Source organism: Pithys albifrons, chromosome 3 (assembly GCF_047495875.1).
Source record: "Pithys albifrons albifrons isolate INPA30051 chromosome 3, PitAlb_v1, whole genome shotgun sequence".
In the NCBI taxonomy this organism is placed as follows: Eukaryota; Metazoa; Chordata; class Aves; order Passeriformes; family Thamnophilidae; genus Pithys; species Pithys albifrons.
Genome location: NC_092460.1, coordinates 2,304,586 through 2,326,114, shown reverse-complemented (window position 1 = coordinate 2,326,114; position 21,529 = coordinate 2,304,586). Strand labels below are relative to the sequence as shown.

General features: G+C 47.4%; 1 protein-coding gene across 2 annotated transcripts in view; it reads left to right on the top strand.

Moving 5' to 3' along the window:
• The window catches only part of LOC139669667 (contactin-4), a 338,597-nt gene that overhangs the window by 223,958 nt on the left and 93,110 nt on the right, over positions 1 to 21,529 (top strand). For both annotated transcript variants that reach the window (XM_071550205.1, XM_071550204.1), the window contains exon 6: positions 5,586 to 5,681. In XM_071550205.1, the coding sequence (XP_071406306.1) occupies positions 5,586 to 5,681 (96 nt within the window). The remainder of the gene's footprint in view (positions 1 to 5,585; positions 5,682 to 21,529) is intronic.

Genomic DNA, 21,529 nt, shown 5'->3' with positions numbered 1-21,529 from the left:
GCTGCTCTCCAGCCACTCTGTGCCCAGCCTGGAGCGCTGCAGGGGTTGGGGTGGCCAAAGGGCAGGACCTGCACTTGGCCTTGTTGAACTTCATCCCATTGGAATCAGCCCATCTCTCCAGTCTCTCCAGATCCCTCTGCAGAGCCCTCCTGCCTTCCAGCAGGTCGACACTCCCTCCCAGCTTGGTGTCATCTTTAGTGCTGCTGGGGGTGCCAGTGGGCAGTGAAAGGGCTCTCAGCCTTCAGCTTTCCTCAAAGCAATGCCCTCTGGGGTCTGCAGCTGGTTGAGGGGCACTGCAATCCCCTCTTCAAGGCTGGTTTTATGGGCCAAACCAGCAGAGTTTGTTGTCTACAGCCAGGAGAGTTCTGTTATTGCATGGGCAGTGATGCAAATGTGGCCTCTCTCCTTCTGGGTGTGTGATTTGTTGTGCAGGAGATGAAGGTGTGAGCTGTTGTATGTGGAGAGTTATGGAAATGGGGTGACAACCATGCAAACTATCTCTGAGTGGAAGGCTCTTTATTCAGTCTGAACCAGGACAGTTTGGCCAGTCCTTCCAGGCAGCTTTTTGGGTTCAATGAGATATTTCATTCCCTTGAGATGTCAGGTGGTCTTTAATAAAAAGAATAATCTCATTGAATTCAATTCAAGGACTGGATGTGACCTTAAACATCACTCTAAATTTTAGATGGCTGGGATTATCTTAAAATAAGGGTTATGAGAAGGCAAAGCCCATTATGATCTGTCAATCTCTTTTAAGTCTTGCTTGAAAATTGGCTTTAGGTGTCTTGGCTGTACCTGGGCACCAAAGGGGACTGGGCATGGAAAAGGGGTAACTGCACCTTACCTGGATCATTGGTCCCTCTTCTGTGGGTGCTTTCAAGTCCCTTTAATATATGTATTAAATGTGGGGGTTTGTCCACTGCAGAATACCCAAAATTACCAGTGAACAAGTTTTAGCTTTCTAATTAATCAATTCTTAATTCACTTGTGACCATTCAATGTTCTTATATCCAAACTGCTACCAAGTCTCAAGGGTGAAATACAAAACAACCCCTGATAACATAAATGGGCTGAAAGAGCTCCTTAAATGCCAGCCCAAGGATTTGTAGCTCATCAGCTGCAGTGGGAATATCCCAACCCAAGGGTGATTTCAGCCCAGTTAGAGGGTCACTAATGCACAGTGTCCAGTTGGGGCTGATTCCCAGTAACTCCACACTGGGATGATGCACAGGGTGTCACCTGCCCCTTCCCTTCCTGGGCTCCTCCTGTGCTTCCTCTGTCAAGGTTCATTGAATATCTCATTCTGTAGGAAAAATGATCCATGGGAAGATCCTGATAGACAGAAAGATACTGAGCTTATGCTTTGGAGGCTCCTTGCTATTAACATCGACCCAGTGGAGTGATCTCCCTGGTGTGTTATCAAATTGGCTTTGCAGGAGTCTCTAGGGAGAGACTTTTAAGTAAAACACAGTATAAAAGCCACGAATATTTTCATTTTTCCAAGCCTGAATATCAGTCATGTTCTTATTTGGAAATTAAAACCCAGTGATGTGTAAAGAAGTGATTGATGTGTGTATGTTTTTTGTCGGATTTCAGTAGGAGAAAGAGTTTCATGTGAGTTAAACAAGAACAATGGGTGAAAACAGCATTGACACTGCTCTTCTAATCATTAGGAAAAAAGCCCTTAATTGCCACTGTAATGACAAAGGGCTGACTGGTGGAGTGTGAGTTTTTGACAGTGTGTCATTCAAGGCAGTGCATGACACAGTCCCAGGAATTGGCTTTCTAAAGGACATGCAGACACCTGTCAGCACCAATTTGGAGCCTTTACTCCCCAATGGAATTTTCTCTTATATTTTTGGTGGGTTTTAGCAGTTCTGACACAGCCCTCGTGCACTGAGGGCTCTCCTCCTCTCAGAACCAGCATAATGATGAAGCATTTTGGATGCTAAAAATTCACAGGGGGTATAAAAAAGAAAAGCAAAAACAAAAGGCAGAAAAACAGAGCTCAGTTTTCAGAAAAAAAATCAGGATCTCTGCCAAGTGCCCAGTCTGTGAGATATTCCTTTCAAACTTCCATCCCCAGGACTGGCCACTTAGAAAAAGAATTACTGAATTTCAGTCATTACACACCCAAGTAGGTCCTAAGAAAGGGCAAAAGGCTACAGCTCTTTGGATTTGCTTGTAATTGAATCTCTTTTGCTATAAAGTCTGATTTTTGGACTCAAAACCTGGGGAAATCTTTCATTTCTCTAGACAAAGCTGGATAATTGTTATTGAGAAAAGCCATATGGTTGGGATTAAAGTTTCCAAATGCCACTTACTGAGACAAACTACCCACTCTTGAGGGCCTTGGGATGGTTTCAGATTGCTTATATTTTTATTAAACCCCCCTTGGGGTTTCAGGAGGAGGTCATTTAATACAACACTGTGACCCCCCAGGGTGGAGCTGGTGGGTTGGCAGCTGCTCTGGCACCCCCTGGGCTTTGCAGGGGTTTGGGGATGAGCATCTGTGCCAGGCTGGCATCGCTCCCTGGGACCTGCCCAGGTTGTATCACTGCACATTAAAGGCTGAGTTTGAATGGCCAGAACAATCTCCTAATGCCAGCAAAGGCACTGAGTCCCTGCTCAGGGCTGGGTGGGGGGGTGTGCTGAGCTCCAGTGAGCTCTGGCACCAGATGGCAAGTTGGAGGGCAAATCTTGGCTAATTAAGCCTCAGGGGAAGTGCTTGTCCTCAGAGAGGTGCCAGCTTTGTCAGCCAGAGCTGAAGGGACTCACCCAAAGTCCTGCAGCTGCTTTTAAACACATCCAGCTGAAATGAAACAATGCACAAAACTTTATCCTCTTCAGCTGGACTGAGAGTTGATGCTGGGAAGTTGTTGGAAAGGCATCTTCAGTTGGTCATTAAATAAGACAATACCTGTTACACCTCCCTGTTGTGTTCTCCAGTTTGCACTGAAATCATTACTAGTTGCACCCTCCTGCCCTGCTGGACTTGCTGGAGCTTTTACAGTGTTTTTCCATGTTCCCTGGAGTTACTGGCTTAGCTTTGGGTGCTCCCAGGAAGCTTTGGGACCTCCTGAATTGAAAGTGGGAACATTTTCTTCCCCTTTGTTTGTCAGTGAGTTTGTTGGGGGAGTTTTATTGGAAAATAAGACCAAAAATCCTGATGACTTAATTCAGAGTCCTTGGGCTTGGGGGGACAAAGCAAAGGGGAGTTTCTGTCATTAGGGCAGGCACCCAGAGCATCCACAAGGAACTCAGAATCCTGCAGTGCTGAGAGTTATTTGGATTTCTTTGCTGTCCCATTGGTTTGTAATGGCAAAAGCACAGGGGATAATTTCATCCCCACTCCTGGGCAGGGGTACAGAGGCACCAAAGAGCTGTTTCCCTTGGAGGCAGACACCAAACAGGGAAAGGAGAGTTGGAGTGGTTCTTCTGCATCCTGGGGGTGGGTGTCAGAGAGGGGGTTTAACTGTTGTTCAGGTCTCACCTCCACGTGTGGGGAATTCAGTGAGGAATTACAACATTTCAGGCCAATATTCTGCACCAGCTCCAGCAGGATTTTATAGGAAAGGTTTTTCCCCTGCATGGGAAAGCAGAGGAGAACATCTCCAACCCACCCAGCTCTAATCTACACACTTTGTAACCTTTCAGCACTGGGACTGTTCTTAATTTCCTGGCATATACTGCGAGGGGGTGTCTAAACGAAGCTTCTTACTAATCAAACCTTAATCATGTTGGGTTTAGTTCCAGTTATTATTTAGGTGTTGTGAAAATAACTCTGTGGGTTTCAGGATGCAAGAGCACAATCATCTTTGATGAGACATCAGCCTTTCTTTTAATTATCTTAATCTTGTTATTATTTTACTCACAGCCACATTTGAAGCACTTGTGAGAACTGACAGTGACCTCCAGAGCCTGATGGTTGGGGAAAGCTCTGCTTTACCTTGGACCATCCTTCCAGCATCTCCTCCCTGTTCATCCAGGCAGGGCTTCTTGTCCTGGTAGCAGTGCTTGCCTTGTCAATATTGATGTAAAAAATGTTTCCTAATACCATGTTCATTCCTCCAGGCATTATTTTGGCTTCAGGCTGTTCCTCCTGCTGCTGCTTTCCCAGGGAGGATGGGAGCCAGTCTTGTGCCTGGGTGCAGTCAAAATGCATTAAAATCTACAGGCTGGCAGGTGGCCAGAGGAATGTTTAGTGGCTCCTGTAAAAGGCAGAAAAATCCTGTCCATTTTATAGAATCCAGGAAGGAAAAATTATAATTTTTTTCATTAATAATGGGTTTTCTTTTTTTTTTCCTTTTGTCCCAGACCAAAACCAGACAGAAGGACAATCACAAAGCAAAGTGAGAGACTCAGACTCTGACTTTGGAGTGGGAAACTCCAGGGTTTGGACTTGTTTTGTTTTCACTAATAAAGCACTGAAATGCAGCAGGTTTTGTAAATCCTCCCAATGTTTATCCACTCAAATGCAAATGAAAACAAATGATCCAATAATTACTTGATGTACAGGGGAAGGGTCAGGCAGGGCTGTACTGGAAATCTCCTGCTGGCTGTGACAAATTGTTACTCACAGTTCCCTCTGCAGATTCCCTTTTGTCTGGGTTTTCTTTGGAATTTGGCTTTTAGCAGGAATAGGAAAATTCCAAAGGAAAGGTCCATAAAAGTTTCTTTCCTACAAAGGGAAATGAAGTGGTGACAACTTCTGGGTTTATTTATTTTTTTATTTTTGAGATATGTGTGCAGAAAACCTTTCTAAGAGGGAACAAAACCCAAGGCTTAATTTTTCATCCCTGTAACCTTATAATGATGTTACTACCAGTTCCTGCTGATAAATATTTATCACCTCCGTGTTCCTTCTGGTTCCCAACAGCACTGACAAGAGGTTTGCAGTCTCCAAACCAAGGCTCAGCTCCACTGCAGACAGGAATAAATGAGAATTTGAAGGCAGGGGACTGTTAAAGATCAAAGGCTGCCAAAGTGATTCCTTGTTTTGGTGCTCACAGAGTCACCTCCTCACTGCAGAGCAGATTCCTTGGATTCCCCACGCGAGGAGAGAAGGGGGAGCTGTGTTAGTGCAGTCCATGGGCCCTGAGGAGAGGAAAACAGACAGGGGGAAGCAGGAATTTAATTTAATTAAAGAGCTGAGTGGGTAACAGGGAGCTGTTACAAGAGATTTGAATGTGGGAGAGGAAGGGTCTCCACACCTGGGCTGGGAGGGCATCACTAACAAGGCTTCTGGAGGGAAACAGCCTGGCTTGGGATGTAATTGCTTATTTAGGGCAGTAATTCTCCCTAAGTTCATAAAACAAGGCTCTGCCAGCATTGCAGGTGCTGGAGGTTTCTCTAGGCTTGACTTCTGCTGTGGGTAAATCAGCACCTTCTCCTCCTCCCCACCCCGTGCAGGCATTTGCTGGTCCTTCTGCTGCTTCTGCTGCTCCTCCAGCTGCCCCAGGTCCCTCCAAGCTGATGTTCACTTTATTTCCTCAGCATGCAGCAAAGTCCTGAGGAAGCTTTTGTGCCCCTCATGAGGAGGAGCCACGAATGACCCTTTGCCTGAGCTCTTTCTCTCTTGGCAGATCTGGAGAACTTCAAGACCAGGACGAGGAGCACGGTGTCCGTGCGCCAGGGCCAGGGCATGGTGCTGCTGTGTGGACCCCCACCCCACTCTGGAGGTAAAGCACTTTCCCTCTCATTCACAGGAAGGATCTTTGCCAACTTCTACTCCAGCTTGTTTTCTGTTCTCCAGAGTCTCAATATATTTCTTCCTGTATTATTGCAATTTTTGCTGTGCTTAAGATCTTAAGGCAATTGGAGGGATTTCAAAGCTGTGTGGATGTGGCACTTGGGGACATGGTTTAGTGGTGGCCTTGGCAGTGCTGGGTTGGTTGGACTCGATGATCTTAAAGCTTTAAGTGATTTTATGATGGATTTTATGTAGCAAGTACTTCAGTGCTGTTTCCTTCAAAGAATGTGCTGTGATGTTTAGAACATTCAAAGCAATTCCTGCAGTTTAGCACAAATGTGTTCCAAATGTGCCAGTGCAGGTTTGTGGCTGACTCCTGAACTCAGGTCTGCACTTACATTGGCAGGAACACCTTCCATTCCTGCTGGGTGCCACCTCAGGCATGGCCAGTGTGTGCCCAGCAGGCCCTGTGTGTTGTGCCAGTGCCCACCAGGATCAGGATCCAGCCCTTGCACTGCCTCCTTCACCAGGGGCTTGTTTGCTCCATCCAAACAAGTGGCCATCACTGCCTGAGCTGGGGCCCTTTTAAACAAATTTGCAATCTTGCTTTGAAGCCTGTCCATCCTCATCAGCTGGATGGAGGGAGCTTGCCTGGTGGGCTGGTTGCTCTTAGGCTGAGCTTAGTGCTGGAGGTTTTTCAACTGAGATTGGCCATGGCACTGAGTGCCATGATCTGGTAAAGGGACTGGAGTTGGACCAAGGGTTGGACTTGATGATCTCGGGGGTCTTTTCCAACCCAATCCATTCTATAATTCTATGATAGGAGGAGACAGAGGCTTGAGGAGCTGCTTTGCTCATGTGTGACCAGCTGACAGAGCTCCCCATGGCCACGTGGTGCTGCCTCCCATTCCTGCCCACACTGGGAGTGCCTGGACAGGGCAGAGATGGGGCAGGAATTGGGCACATTTGTCTTTGTCTGTGCAGTTGCTGAGAGGTTTCTGTTTTGCCACAGGAGATCTTGGCAGTGTGAGCACCTTGTGTGGAGATGTGGTGGCTGCTGGTGGTGTGAGCAGTGAGGAGAAAATTGTTCAGGTGATTCAAAAGGTTTGGTCTGGGTTTATTTAGAGATGACACAAAAGAAATTCCAGAAAGGTGCTTGCCATTATTTCCAGTCTGGGTTCACTGTGTGGGAAAGTGTCTTGTGCTGACCAGGAGTTGAGAGCAGTTCTGGTGCCCAGAGAGGCAGAAAACTCCAGGGTAATTATTTCCCTCAACCATTTGTGTGAGAGGTGACTGCCCACATGACCACCACCCCTGACCTGCCCCACTGCAGCTAGGAAATTATCTCTAATTGTAGTCAGATCCTCAATTAGTCTGAACTGATATTATTGCAGTTTTGTAACTGAGCTGGGCTGGATTTGTGCCAGTTGTTGTTTTCTGGTTTGCATGGAAAGTATTTAATGGAAACCCCAACCAGGTCCAGTTAATTCAAACCCAGACCTTTGCTCTGCAGGAATTAATCTGCTCTGGGGCATTTCTCTTTAACTTTTCCTTCCTCCCAAGGTTAGAAATAAGGATGAGTTTGCAGAGTTAATTCTTCTTAGTCGTTGTGGTGTTTCCATCAGCCAACTGCACATCTCCTGAGTACCCAGAGCTGCTTGGGCTGCTCAGTCCCTGCACAGCTGCAGAGCCACCCTGGGCAGGGGCAGGGGCAGCTCTCAGGTGTCCCTGGCACAGCTGCTCCTCAGGAAAGTACCATGTTCCATGCCCAGGGCCCTGCAGTGTTGGCAAAGCAGAGCTGTAGGATCAGTTCCTGCCAGTCCCCTGGGGGAGCATTGCAAGCATTGAATGTTGTGGTGCAGCAGCAAAAACACTCAGTTCAGGAGTGAAAAACAATCCTGCTGGTTGGAAGGGCGAGTTAAGATAGAGAGAGTGCAGTTCCTTATTTTAGAATTGATTAGGGCAGCAAACCTGACTTCATCATCCTTGCAGAGAGTGCCTGATGACAGTAAAGCCCAATGCTGAAGTTACTCTCTATATATTCTAAATCCCTCCCAAGGTGACTTTTCATAGGTCCATGAAGTGTCCATAACTCTGCCAGAACTTCTAATTGGATGTTACAAACTCTCCAGATGTAAATTTAGTGTCATGAGAACTTGTCAGCACACATTCCACTCTCACAGCTTGCTCCTTTCTCAGCTCCTTTCTTATCTCTTGTTCCAGCTATTCCACCAGTTTTTCTCACAGTTCTTTCCCATCTCCTGCTGCCACAGCTCTTCAGGGAGACCATATTTCATCCAGATCAAAACCACTTGAAGTCTCCATCCCCACAGGAGGGCAGCTAAAATCTGGCTTTGATTGTGATGCAGAACATGAGGGGCCTCATTGCAGCCACTGCAGCCCCTTCCACAGCATTGACTGAGCCACAATCATGGTCTGGGGCTGGAGGATCTTCAGAAAGTTGCCATGACTTTTTTGATGGGACTCATTAAGGTATCTCAGCATGTCTTAAGATTTGGATACCACAAAACAACATTCCAGTGCTTTGTGTTTTCAAACCCCTGCCAGATCAGCCATAGAGTTGCTCAATGGTTTGGGTTGGAAGGACCTTAAAGCCCATCCCATTCCACCCACACACCTCCCACCAGCACAGGCTGCTCCAAGCCCTGTCCAACCTGGGGGTTGCTCCAAGCCCTGTCCAGCCCCCAGGGCTGGGGCAGCCACAGCTTCTCTGGGCACCTGTGCCAGGCCCTGCCCACCCTCCCATTCCTTCCCAATATCCATCTCAGCTGCCCTCTGGCCCTACTCCAGGTGAGATGTCACAATAGCAGAGTGGAGGGGAAAAAATCCTCTCCCTTCACCATCTGGAAGAGCAAATCAACTTGGGAGGCAGCACCAGCCAAACCCAAAAAATCAAATCAAACCAGCCAAGTGTTCCTTTCTGTTTCACTGTTAAGCCATTTTGATTCATTCAGAAAACATTAAACATCTCAAAATGTAAAATAACATTCCATTTAAGCTATTGCTGAAGGTGTTTTCCTCCTGAGAGGAGCTTTGCAGGGGGAACCAGTTTACTTTTTGTGTTTGCTCTTTTCAGGACTGTGAATCAAACGTGGTGAGATCCATTTCTTGTTGAGATAAACTTGATTGAAACAAACAAACAAAAAGCTCCAAACCCCAAAGCAAACAAACACTGGCTTGTGTTTCTCAGGGCTCTGAGTTGTGCTCCAAAGGGGCTGTGCCTGGGAAGTGTTTGGAGGTCACTTCCTTTTAACTTTATCTCCAGATTTTAAGACAAAATATTCTTTTGTGCCAAATGGTCCTTTTCATTTAAGTTGGTGGGAACTGAGTAATTCAGCTGCCACTTTTCTTAGATTTATTTGCTGGCCAGGGCAGGGTTGTTAATATTTTAACAACTACAGTTTTCAAATTCCTTCTGACATCTTGTTATGAGTTCAAAGACTAAAAAAATGCAGTCCTGGGAGGTATTTTGTGCCCACTTGACAGGCTGGTGCCACACCCACCCTGGTGCAGAACTGAGTGTGTAAATCCTTCCCCCTCCTTCCCTTTGGGGAGATAAATGAACTTGTCTTTTAGGATTTCTCTCACTCTCCCTCCTGAGAAGTTCATCTGTAGAAAGATCCTTATTCCTGATGTTCTCATGACATTTGCCTTCAGCCCTCGTGGGAAAAGCCTCTGGAACTGGAGATTTCTGAGTGCTGTGAGAAGGGGTGAATGTGCACAGGGAAGTGGTGAAATGAGCTCTCAGTTAGTTGGTTGTTTGAATTTTGTGTTCCCTTTGCAGTCCCTGGAGGTGGGTCCTATTCTTGGAGCTCTCTGTCCTTACCTCATATCCCCACTCACCACATCTGCAGCATATTCATCCTCACTCCTAATTTATCTCACTAATCTCTGCAAGAATTAAAGCAGCTGATGGCTCTTTTTGGGTAACCAAGTGCTCGGATGTGCAGATGGAAATGTGCTGGTGTTTCTACAGGACGGGTCTTCTTCTGTCCTCCTGCAAAGGGCCTATGGGTGACCCTGGAACTGAACCTCCAGCATCATCTCTAGCCCTGACCTTCAGCTCCCTGGACATTTTGTCCCTCTGCTTCTTGCTGGGAGTCACAGAACCTTCCTGGGAATCAGAGAACCTTCCTGGGAGTCAGAGAACCTTCCTGGGAACCAGAGAACCTTCCTGGGAATCAGAGAACTTTCCTGGGCATCAGAGAACCTTCCTGGGAATCAGAGAACCTTCCTGGGAATCAGAGAACCTTCCTGGGAATCAGAGAACCTTCCTGGGAATCAGAGAACTTTCCTGGGAATCGGAGAACATTCTTGGGAATCAGAGAACCTTCCTGGGAATCAGAGAACCTTCCTGGGAATCAGAGAACCTTCCTGGGAATCAGAGAACCTTCCTGGGAGTCAGAGAACCTTCCTGGGAGTCAGAGAACCTTCCTGGGAGTCAGAGAACTTTCCTGGGAATCAGAGAACTTTCATGGGAATCACAGAACTTTCCTGGGAATCACAGAACTTTGCTGGGCATCTTGGAGTGTTTCTCTTTCCTTGAGGGAACAAAGGCAGGATTTGGGGATAATCAATTTTCTGTCTCTCTGCAGAGCCCATGTTCTCAAGGCACTTGTAAAATTCCATCTTCCCAAAGAGGAGGAGATTCATCAAGGCTCAGTTGCTCCCATAACTCTTTCCTATCTGCTGCCATCACTCCTGTTGGAAACAGCCATGGAGTCTGTCTGGGAGCTGAAATGTTGACAGAGAATTGCTCTCACATCTTTTCCCATAATGGATGTGTTCAGATTTTCTCATTCTCTCCTGCCTCTTTTTATTTTCCTCACAGTATCTGGGAGAACTTTTAGTTCTGTTGCACAACTTAATCAAGTAGAACTAACTAAACTTTGGCATTTGACAGCAGAGATGGCAATTCTGATTCCATCTCAATCTCAGCCTTTCAGGCTGTACAGTGGAGTGTGGACACCAGGCATGTTTTCAGAAAGCACTTTACTGATCCCAGTGATGCTCAAACCACTTCTGGGCCCTGCAGAGAAATGACTGGTGTGTATTTACTTGTCTGGTCGCTTTTTCACTGCTTGTATTTTTATTTATTTTTTTTAAGTGATGATGGACACTCCATGGGCTGGAAATGGGGGGAATGTGTTGGCTGACGGCCTTTAGTGTGGTGAAAGGTTTGGGGGATTGTCTTGTAAAGAATCTGTCACCCAAATCACATCTCATATTCTCATTTGCCCAATTCCTCCCCATCCTGTGGCTCCAGTTCTGCAGTTCCTGCTTTCTGCTCTCTGCAAACTGTCACACTGCCTTTTGTCACTGATGAAGAATTAATAGGTGATTAATAAATGATTAGAGCTGTTGTTGGAACAATGGGAATGAAGGTTTGTAATCCCCTCCACTGGAGTCCTTACAGTCAACATGAAGCAAACTCTGCAAAACAATCAACCTTGAAAGAGGTCGTGGAGAGGGAAGAAAGAACTCCAGAAATAGCTCATGGTCAGGCCAAGGGTGTTTCCACCTAATGTGTCCCTAAAAACAGGATCATCCTGCCCTGGCAGCCTCAGCCTGTTGCAGCTCAGCAGCATCAATCAATGCCTCTGTGTGGATCCATCTCCTGTTCCTGCTGGTGACCAGTTCAGGGGGGCTTTGGGCAAAGCCTTGAGGAACATCTTCCCCTCTGGGTCAAACCAGAGTCTTGGTACCAGGTCTGTCACTTGTGGTGTCTCACAGAAATACAGAACATCCTGAGCAGGGAGGGACCCACAAGGATCATCAAGCCCAACTTCTACTTGGATTGTTTCCACTTCCACTTCAGAAGAAAAGGCAAGTGGAATCCCACCAATTCTGTTAGTTATTTGCTTCTCCTGGTGTGATTCTCACATAGCAGGAGTCCTGGGGCATCTCATGCCCCCCTTCTCTTCACTGCAACAACCTTAACATTCAGCCTTTAGTTTCCTGCTGGTTCTTCGGTGTGGGATGCCCAGAGCTCTTTAGAAATGTGCTTCTCACACAACCTCTGTGGCCAGGATGGGGCATTTCCCTCTTGCCAAGCAGATTCCTGAAGGGCTGAGCTACCTCTGCCTTCTCCTTAGTAAGGGATTCATCATTTCTCCTCTTTCCCTCCTGCCTTAATGTCTTGTAAGCCTTTGCTGCTTGGTCAGATTTGGTTCCAATTAGTGAGGAGCTAATTTAGAGAGGAGTTTCTCACAGCTGGGTGGGCCCCATGGTTGTAAAAGTTCCATTTCTCCAGGAAACCGAGCAAAAAATCTGCTAAGCTGGTTGGGAGTTGGTTCAACTCCTTGTCAAAGTGCTGCAAGGTCACTGAGCAGCTTGTCAGGGATCACTCCAAAGGCTGGAGTGAACATCTGATCAGGAGTGAAAGTCTGAGCAGGTAAACTGGCTGGGGAAGGGAAAGGAGGAGTCAGAGAAATATTTTGCATATGGACCAGTCAGTTATTTATTCAACATGCCTGACTGTGGCAGTGGGGTTGGGGTTGGCAGATGCAGCACCAGGAGGTGTTGCAAACCTCTCTGGATCATGGGACAGGATTTAAAGTGTGTTCTTCCTGAATGGTTCTGCTTGCAGGATGCAGGGAATGAGGTTGGGAAGGCTCAGTTGCCAAACAAGCAGGAAAATGCCACAGCAAGGGAGTGTTTCCATGAGCTGGGGCTCTGCAGTTCACAGGTGTCTTTCCTGGAATGGGAACACATGAAATTCAGACAGGATTTACTTGGTATTGCTCATTGGAGGGGGATGCTGTGACAGCTGGAGATGGGTGGGAGATGAAGAATCATAGAATGGATTGGGTTGGAAAAGACCTCCAAGATCATCGAGTCCAACCCTTGGTCCAACTCTAGTTCATTTACCAGATCATGGCACTCAGTGCCACGGCCAAGCTCAGCTGAAAAACCTCCAGGGATGGGGAATCCACCCCCTCTCTGGGCAGCCCATTCCAATCCCTGAGCACTCTCTCTGTAAAAAATTTTTTTCTGCTCTCCAACTTCAATTTCCCCTGGCAGAGCTTGAGCCCATCGTGCCCCCTTGTCCTATTGCTGAGTGCCTGGGAGAAGAGACCAACCCCCACCTGGCCAGAACTTCCCTTCAGGCAGTTCCAGACAGTGCTGAGGTCACCTCTGAGCCTCCTCTTCTCCAGGCTGAACACCCCCAGCTCCCTCAGCCTCTCCCCACAGCACTTGTGCTCCAGTCCCTTCTCCAGCCTCGTTGCTCTTCTCTTCTCAGTTGGGTTGCAAGAGACCTCTGAGATCATCAATCCTTGATCCAACCCCACTGTGATCACCAGCCCAGGGCACTCTGTGCCCTGGGCTGGTGATCACAGTGGGGTTGGATCAAGACATGGTGGATTCTCTGTCCCTGGAGATGTTTAAGAGGACACTCAGAGCCACATCCAGTCCCTTCTCCAGCCTCATTGCTCTTCTCTGGCCCTGCTCCAGCCCCTCAAGCTCTTTCCTGAACTGAGGGGCCCAGAACTGAACACAACACTCAAGGTGTGGCCTCCCCAAGGCAGAGTCCAGGGGAAGGATCACTTCCCTGGTCCTGCTGGTCACGTTATTTTTGATACAGGCCAGGATCCCATTGGTCTTCTTGGCCACCTGGGCACACTGGTGGCTCCTGTTGAGCTTCCTGTCCCTCAGTCCCCCCAGGTCCCTCTGCCTGGCTGCTCTCCAGCCACTCTGTGCCCAGCCTGGAGCGCTGCAGGGGGTTGTTGTGGCCAAAGTGCAAGACCTGCACTTGGCCTTGTTGAACTTCATCCCATGAAGACCATGAGGAAGAGCAAACAGCATAACACCAAAACTACCTGAATTAATCAGTTTTCCCTCTTCAGAGTGGCTGTCACTCCCATGTCCCCATAGAGCAGGAAAATCCCCAGGACCAAAGGAAGAAGTGCCAGCATTTGACAGCCCAAAATTCACTCCAGGTGTCTCTTTCCAGAGCAGTGACAGAGTCGGTGAGTCAGACATGGAGCTGCAGGGGAGCATCATCCATTCCACCTGCACCTGGTCCCACATGGGGAGGATATTACACTTCAGCAAAAACGGGCTTCATGGAACCTGAAATCAGGCACATGAAACCCTCATTTAAATAAAAAGTGATTGGGAGTTGGAACTTCCATTTAAAGTGCATCTCCCATCATTTATTTTTTATGCTGCGCCACAGTCGCTGTTTAAATTATTAAAAGCAAGAAGTAAAAAGCTGCTCAGGAGATAGAAATGGATTAGATTAAAATTAATCTGACATAATCCTTTCTCTAAAAACTGCTGATTCAGTTTGTGCACAAGTTTATCAACATATTTGAGGCTAAGGATAAATTCTCCTCTAATTTGGGAATGCTTTGCCTTGATGTTTCTGACAGCACAGAGAACACACAGAGCTGGTTTAATTGAGAGATTTATGAAACCACAAATATTTCTAATAGTCCAAATGCCAAACTCATTATAGATTTACACCAATTGAAACACCTGAGGTGGTGTGTGGGACCTGCCTCATTTCAGGGAGTTGCAAAACGGGGACACAGGCAGGAACAGACGTTGGCACAGGAGTTGGGACCCAAACTTCCACACTGGCATGTGGGATTTGTCACCTTCAGAGCTGGCACCACCCACATGTCCGTGGCCCAGGTGGGTGCCATGGACAGGGGAGGATATCTGGGGTCTGTCACACAGAGAACTAGAAAGGAAGAGGCTCAACTCTCCAGTAAGGATTTTGGAAATACCCAAATAATAAGGGACATGGCATTAATGGATTTTTTTATTTATCGGTGACAGCTCGTGCCATCTTTAAAGAGAAATCATCTGGGAGCCAGTCGTGCTTCACTGCCCTGTTGGGCTGCAGGCAGCACGAAATGAAGATTGAGATGGGGCTGAGAGGGGGAAGAGCTGGCAGGGTTTGGCTGCAGATGAGTGAGATGTGCTGGCTGGCAGCACTCAGTCAATAGGCAGTTATGGAAAGCTGTGCCATCCTCTGATCTCTTTATAAAATAAAGGAGAGATCAGAGTCTTGCTCCCAGGCTCTGCTGAGCATGGGCCAACCACCCTTGCCCTCCAGAGCACTGAACCACCCAGAGAGGCTGATCTGCTTTCACAGCATTGCTGCATCCCCACTTTCCCAGTCCAAACTGGCTCTCCAGACCCCTGGATGCACATCCTGCTTTGTCCCAGTCCTGGGATGGGTGAGCCCTCCTTCCTGTGGGGCTGATGTTTTACTGCTGGCAAACACATGGGCATGTTGGTTTGGGCATTTGCTCACACACAGGGAAGGTCTGAATATGTGGCCATAGTTTGTTTCAATGAGAGGATAAATCATAGAATCATAGAATCGACTGGGTTGGAAAAGACCTCCAAGATCTTCGAGTCCAACCCTTGGTCCAACTCCAGTCCCTTTACCAGATCATGGCACTCAGTGCCACGGCCAAACTCAGGTTAAAAACCTCCAGGGATGGGGAATCCACCCCCTCTCTGGGCAGCCCATTCCAATCCCTGAGCACTCTCTCTGCAAAGAATTTTTTTCTGCTCTCCAACTTCAATTTCCCCTGGCAGAGCTTGAGCCCATCGTGCCCCCTTGTCCTATTGCTGAGTGCCTGGGAGCAGAGACCAACCCCCACCTGGCCAGAACTTCCCTTCAGGCAGTTCCAGACAGTGCTGAGGTCACCTCTGAGCCTCCTCTTCTCCAGGCTGAACACCCCCAGCTCCCTCAGCCTCTCCCCACAGCACTTGTGCTCCAGTCCCTTCTCCAGCCTCGTTGCTCTTCTCTGGCCCCGCTCCAGACCCTCAATCTCTTTCTGACCTGAGGGGCCCAGAACTGAACACAACACTCAAGGTGTGGCCTCCCCAAGGCAGAGTCCAGGGGAAGGGTCACTGCCCTGGGCCTGCTGGCCACGCTAGTTTGGATCCAGGCCAGGATCCCCTTGGCCTTCTTGGCCACCTGGGCACACTGGTGGCTCCTGTTGAGCTTCCTGTCCCTCAGTCCCCCCAGGTCCCTCTGCCTGGCTGCTCTCCAGCCACTCTGTGCCCAGCCTGGAGCGCTGCAGGGGTTGGGGTGGCCAAAGGGCAGGACCTGCACTTGGCCTTGTTGAACTCCATCCCATTGGAATCAGCCCATCTCTCCAGTCTCTCCACATCCCTCTGCAGAGCCCTCCTGCCTTCCAGCAGGTCGACACTCCCTCCCAGCTTGGTGTCATCAGCAAAAATTGTGCAACCCTGATGATGTTTTCAGCTGGGAGATACCCAAACACTATTTCTCTACCCAAACACTATTTCTGTACCCAAACACTGTTTCTCTACCCAAACACTGTTTATCAAAACGCTATTTCTCTATCAAATATGTGAAAATGTTTATTCCTGTGCACGACAGGAGGTGCCACATCATCCCCAGCAGTGCCCTTAAGGAGGTGCCCCCTGTGCTGCTTGGGCAGATATTTCAGCCTTGATCAAAATACTAATTCACTGCAATAAGAAAATTCTCTGCAACCAACTTTGTGGGGTTTTTTTAAAGGTTTGATCTAATCTCTTCCAGCTGCAGTAAGAGGCTGATCAAAGGTAGTGAAAGCTGGTATTAAAGGATTAGCTGGGTCACATTGAAATATGGTTTAAAACAAGCCCAGGGACCTTTAGCTTTGCTGAAGCAAATGCACACACACAAAAAAAAAAGATTTTTAGGCTGACTCTCCCTGGCTTTAAACAGAAACAAACTGCTGGATTAGTCTGTGAGTCATTCCTTCAGGTGGGCTGGGTAGCACTTTATGTAACACAAGCCTGGAGAGGATCAGACTGAATCTCTCCCAGCAGAAATGCAGGGCAGAATTAAAATCAATGTGTGCACAGCCCAGCTGACCATGTACTTGTGCTCCTTTGATGTCTGCCCTAATCAGCAGCTTCACTCCAGCCCCTTTGTATCTTTTTTTGTGGCCAATCTCTCCTCTTTCCTCTCTTTCCTTTTGCTCCTGACAGTGTCTGCACGGAGATGTTTCTCTCTGGCTGTCAGGTGAACGTGAGGGTTTCTTTGGAAGGATGTTGATGCCACTCTCTGCACCACAACAAGCTGTTATTCTTTTTATTATTCCCAGAATTTCCTCAGTGAAATGAACTTACAAACAGAGAGAGCATCATCCAGATCTACACGTTGCTCAGTGGGGAAAGCTGTGACATCATCCAGGCTTGACTCAGTGCCAAGGAGAGCAAGGCTGTATCTCCTGGCTTCCAGAAGCAGGGGTTGGGTGATCAGCAGGGCCAAAGGTTGTGGCAAATCTATAGCTGTCCACCCACCTGTGAGGGCTTTCTGTGCTGCTGCTTTATTTGAAGGTTATTTTGATGTAGTTACCTGGTATTTCACAATATTTGCTCCTAAGGCTTGCCTGAAATCTTGATTTCACCACAAATCAGCTGCCTTGACTTTCTGTGGGGCCTCCCTTGTGCCACAGGTGAGGGTGTTTCATTCCAGGATTGAAGTTGCTTTATCAGAAATAAGCTTTCAATTCATAACTGAAAGTCCCATCCCTGGAAGTGTCCCAGGCCAGGTTGGACAGGGCTTGGAGCAGCCTGGGCTGGTGGGAGGTGTCCCTGCCCATGGCAGGGGTGGGGCTGGATTGGCTTTAATGTCCCTTCCAATCCAAGCCATTCTATGATTCTGTGATTTAACCCCATCCCGGGAGTGTCCCAGGCCAGGTTGGACAGGGCTTGGAGTAGCCTGGGCTGGTGGGAGGTGTCCCTGCCCATGGCAGGGGTGGGGCTGGATTGGCTTTAATGTCCCTTCCAATCCAAACCATTCTATGATTCTGTGATTTAACCCTATCCCTGGGAGTGTCCCAGGCCAGGCTGGACAGGGCTTGGAGCACCCTGGGCTGGTGGGAGGTGTCCCTGCCCATGGCAGGGGTGGCACTGGGTGGACTTTAAGATCCCTTTCAGTCCAAACCAGTCTGTGATTCCACAATAATTCCCCTGTCTCTCTGGTAGGTCCAACATCCCAACTTTGCAGGTGCATCTGCAGTGCCATTGTTGGTTGGTGCAGCTCAAGGTTGGATGTCCTTTGTGGAAGGGCCATGGCTTGGGGACTGACCCTTCCCACAGACCCTTGGCCAAGAGCAGCTGGGTCACTGCCAGGCTGAGCCTAACTCCAAAAACTTTAGTTTAAACCAGAGGTTTGTGAAACTAATTGGCATCAATTCTCATCCTGGGCAAGGTTCAGCAGTTCCAGTCAACACCAAACCAGGTTCAGAAGGTTCCAAGACCTTTGAACAGGTACAAGTTGAGTTTGTTGGTGGGTTTTCTTTTCAGGCAGGACTGGGCTGAGCTGTAAATTCCTGTAAGACACTTTCCTAAGTTTATCAGATAAAAAAATTAATAGTTTTTTCCCCAAACTGCTGCTGGATCAGTGTGGTGGTGGGAGGGCACCTGCTGCCCAGTGGATGTTGTCCAGATGGGTTTGTGTATGTAACTGGAGGGAAGGCAACAGCACAGGACTCCATCTCAGAACATTTTCTGTTCAGTCCCAGATAAAGATGCTGTTGTTGTTTCTCCCTGAGGGAACCTCAGTTTAAATCCTGCCAGAATCCAATGCCACAGTGCAACAATCACCAGAGAAGAGCAACGAGGCTGCTGAAAGGACTTGAGCACAAGCCCCATGAGGAAAGGCTGAGGGACCTGGGGTTGTTTAGGCTGGAGAAGAGGAGGCTCAGGGGAGACCTCATCACTGTCTAGAACTACCTGAAAGGATGTTGTACCCAGGTGGGGGTTGGTCTCTTCTCTCTGGCAATCAGCAATAGGACAAGAGGGCACAGCTTGAGCTCTGCCAGGGCAGGTTTAGGCTGGATATCAGGAAGAAATTCTTTCCAGAGAGAGTGCTCAGGCATTGGAAGAAATTCTTTCCAGAGAGAGTGCTCAGGCATTGGAAGAAATTCTTTCCAGAGAGAGTGGTCAGGCATTGGAATGGGCTGCCCAGAGAGGGGGTGGATTCCCCGACCCTGGAGGTGTTTAAGATGAGACTGGACGTGGCACTGAGTGCCATGATCTGGTGATCAAAGTGGGGTTGGATCAAGGGTTGGACTTGATGATCTCAGAGGTCTCTTCCAACCCAACTGATTCTATGATCACCACTGTTCTGGTGCCAGCCTTGCACTGGGGCTGGGGCTGCTCCTGGAGATCAGCCAGGCCAGCTGTGCCCAACCAGCAGCTGTTCCAAATGGAGATGCAGCAGATACAGGGGGTTATTCATTAGGCTGCAGAGAATGAAGACCTCTCACCCTCCTAATTACCCAGATGTGAACTCTGCATGGTGGGCAAGAGCAGAGCCAAGGGCTGGGAGGTAAACCCAGCCCTGCATGGGGGTGAATCCAGGACAGAAATTGGGCAATCTGGGCATTTTTCTCCTCCTGACAGCCCATTTCTCTGTGTGCAAACTGCTGCATTCTCTGGGGCATCAGGTTGGGCACCGCTGAGGGCTCATCCAAAAATGTATTATTAACCTGAAATTAATCTTGTTCATTATTTATCTTTCTTTATATTAAACCCTGCATTTGTAGCCCAAAGCTGGGGGCTGTAGCTGGGCAGCAGAGCACAGAGCCAAGGGGAGAATTATTGGCTGGTGCTTTTGGCCCCGTGGATTCCTTTAAATTATTCTACCATTATTTAAGACCACAAGATAAAAAAATTGATCCAGTGTTCTAGCAGGGTAATGAAATGGTCTGCAGGCCCTCAAAAATATGTACAGTGCATCATTCAGGTGGTTTGCTGGTAAAATAAAGCTGTGGAAGAGAAAAATGGCCCCAAACTCCAGAAAGCCCAAAGTGGCAGGAGATGATGGGGAGGAACCTCAGGGACCATCTGTGGTACATCCAGCAGGGCTTGGGCTTCCCCTGCCCATCCTCTCCTCCCTTTCCCCAGGGCATTCCCAGGCAGGTCTTTGTGGTGCTGGAGCCTCTTTTCCTGCTCATGTTCCCTGATTTGTGGAACTGAAGGTGTGGATTGTTTAATGAAATCACAGTGGAAGTGGAAATTATGAATATCCCCTAAGAGCAGTCGGCAAACTTTCATAGGATGAGAAAACAGGAGTTCACAGGGCAAATATCAGATAATCAGTTGTGCTTTGTCATGGCCCAGATTTCCTGTAACCATCAAAACACCCTGTCAGTGCCACTTAAGGGAAATTTGAGCACTAAGGATGGAAGCAATCAAAGAAAAAAAATAAAAGAAGCCTGAAAATTATTCACCAAAAAATCAACCTTTTGTGAAGTTAATACAACAACAGTGGCTGTGACTGGGGGGTTGTACAGCAAAATGTTATTGTGGCATTTGGATATATAAAATAAAGTCATTTGGATAAAAAATAGTATTTGGATATTTAAAATTTTATAGCGTTGGGATATAATAAAATATAATTTTGTTATATAAATATCTAAATATGTTTGGCACTTCCCAGCCAGACAGTAACAAACTTGTCTGTGCCAAATCCAGTTCCTCAGCACCTTCATTGCAGTGCAATAGTTGAGGGAATAACTTCTCTCCAGGAAAAACTTCCTGTGGGTTTTATCTGGAAGTGGCCCCTCTGTGACAGGGAAGGCAGAGATGGGGAGTGAAAGAGTCAGGAAAACTTCAGCACTTTCCAGGCTGCAGAAAAAATTGCAATTAAAATAAAATAAGGATTTTCTGGAGCTGCAGCATCCAGGGATGTGCAAGGAAAGTGTCTGGATTTGAGTTGGTGTTTGTAACATTCTGGGATGAGCCTCCCCTTTCCTTTCAAAATATCCCAAAATTAATTAGTGTTGGAGCCCTAACTGGGGTTGCTTGGGAGAGTTTAAAGGGAGGGTCTCTTCATTTCCTTAATTACAACTTGTTTTCTGGCCATGCAGAATGAAACTTAATTTTTGTGCCTCATCCCAGTTTAGAGGAACTGCTGCAAAGCTTCTGTTTGAGGGGCAGTTCCTGCCTGTCCAACCTGGGAGTGACACAGGAATTATAGGAATCATTAAAGGTTGGATCCATCTCTGTAACTTTCAGTAAAGCCCATAAAAAATAACAGTGTGTTGGACCCACGCTCTTCTTATTAAAAATGATAAATGATGCCCATTTTTTGGCTAATGCTAATTCCAAAATTTCATTCTTCTATTCAGCTTTATGGTTACCATAATCTTGATGTTTTAATAGCTTGTCCCATAATAGCCCCAGAGACCTTTTTCAGTGGCAGATCTGACTTTATGGAAGAGACTTTAAAAAAAAAAAAGTTAAGAAGAGTTTCTTGTCCTTAAAGGCAAAGACAAAATATATGAATTTCCCCAGACAGGCGAGCAGAGAAGGTTGTTTTGGCAAACCATGAGGACTAATTACAATAATTACTCACAGCAGAATTTCTGTGCAGCTTTAAGTAACTTTTTTTCACTGAAGTGTTTTTAGTTTTGCTTCTTGTTTTGAGCAGAATATTCTGGGGGGGCAGCACAAGGAGACTCTGACTTGGAGTTTGTCATCCAAAGCTTTTAAGCAAAGTGATGAGAAGGTGAATCAGGACAAACAGCCCCAAGAGGGCTGTGGGCTATGCCAAAAATCTCATTTTCCAGGTTTCTCTGCTGCTGTCCTGGCAATTGGCTCAGAACTTTTTATTTTGGGGGGGAAACAGAGTTTGCTTGCACCCTGATAATAACTTTGAAAGGCAGATCTTAATGTCCTAAATCTGCCTTGGGTAATTGATTTCTTTGTTAATTCCTTGCTCAAAGTCAAATCAAGCTTCTCCTACCACTCCTGTCCCCTCCTCTGCTCTTTTCCCAGATTTTCCATAGGCTCTTTTGCAAGTGGTGATTGGTATTAACTAAT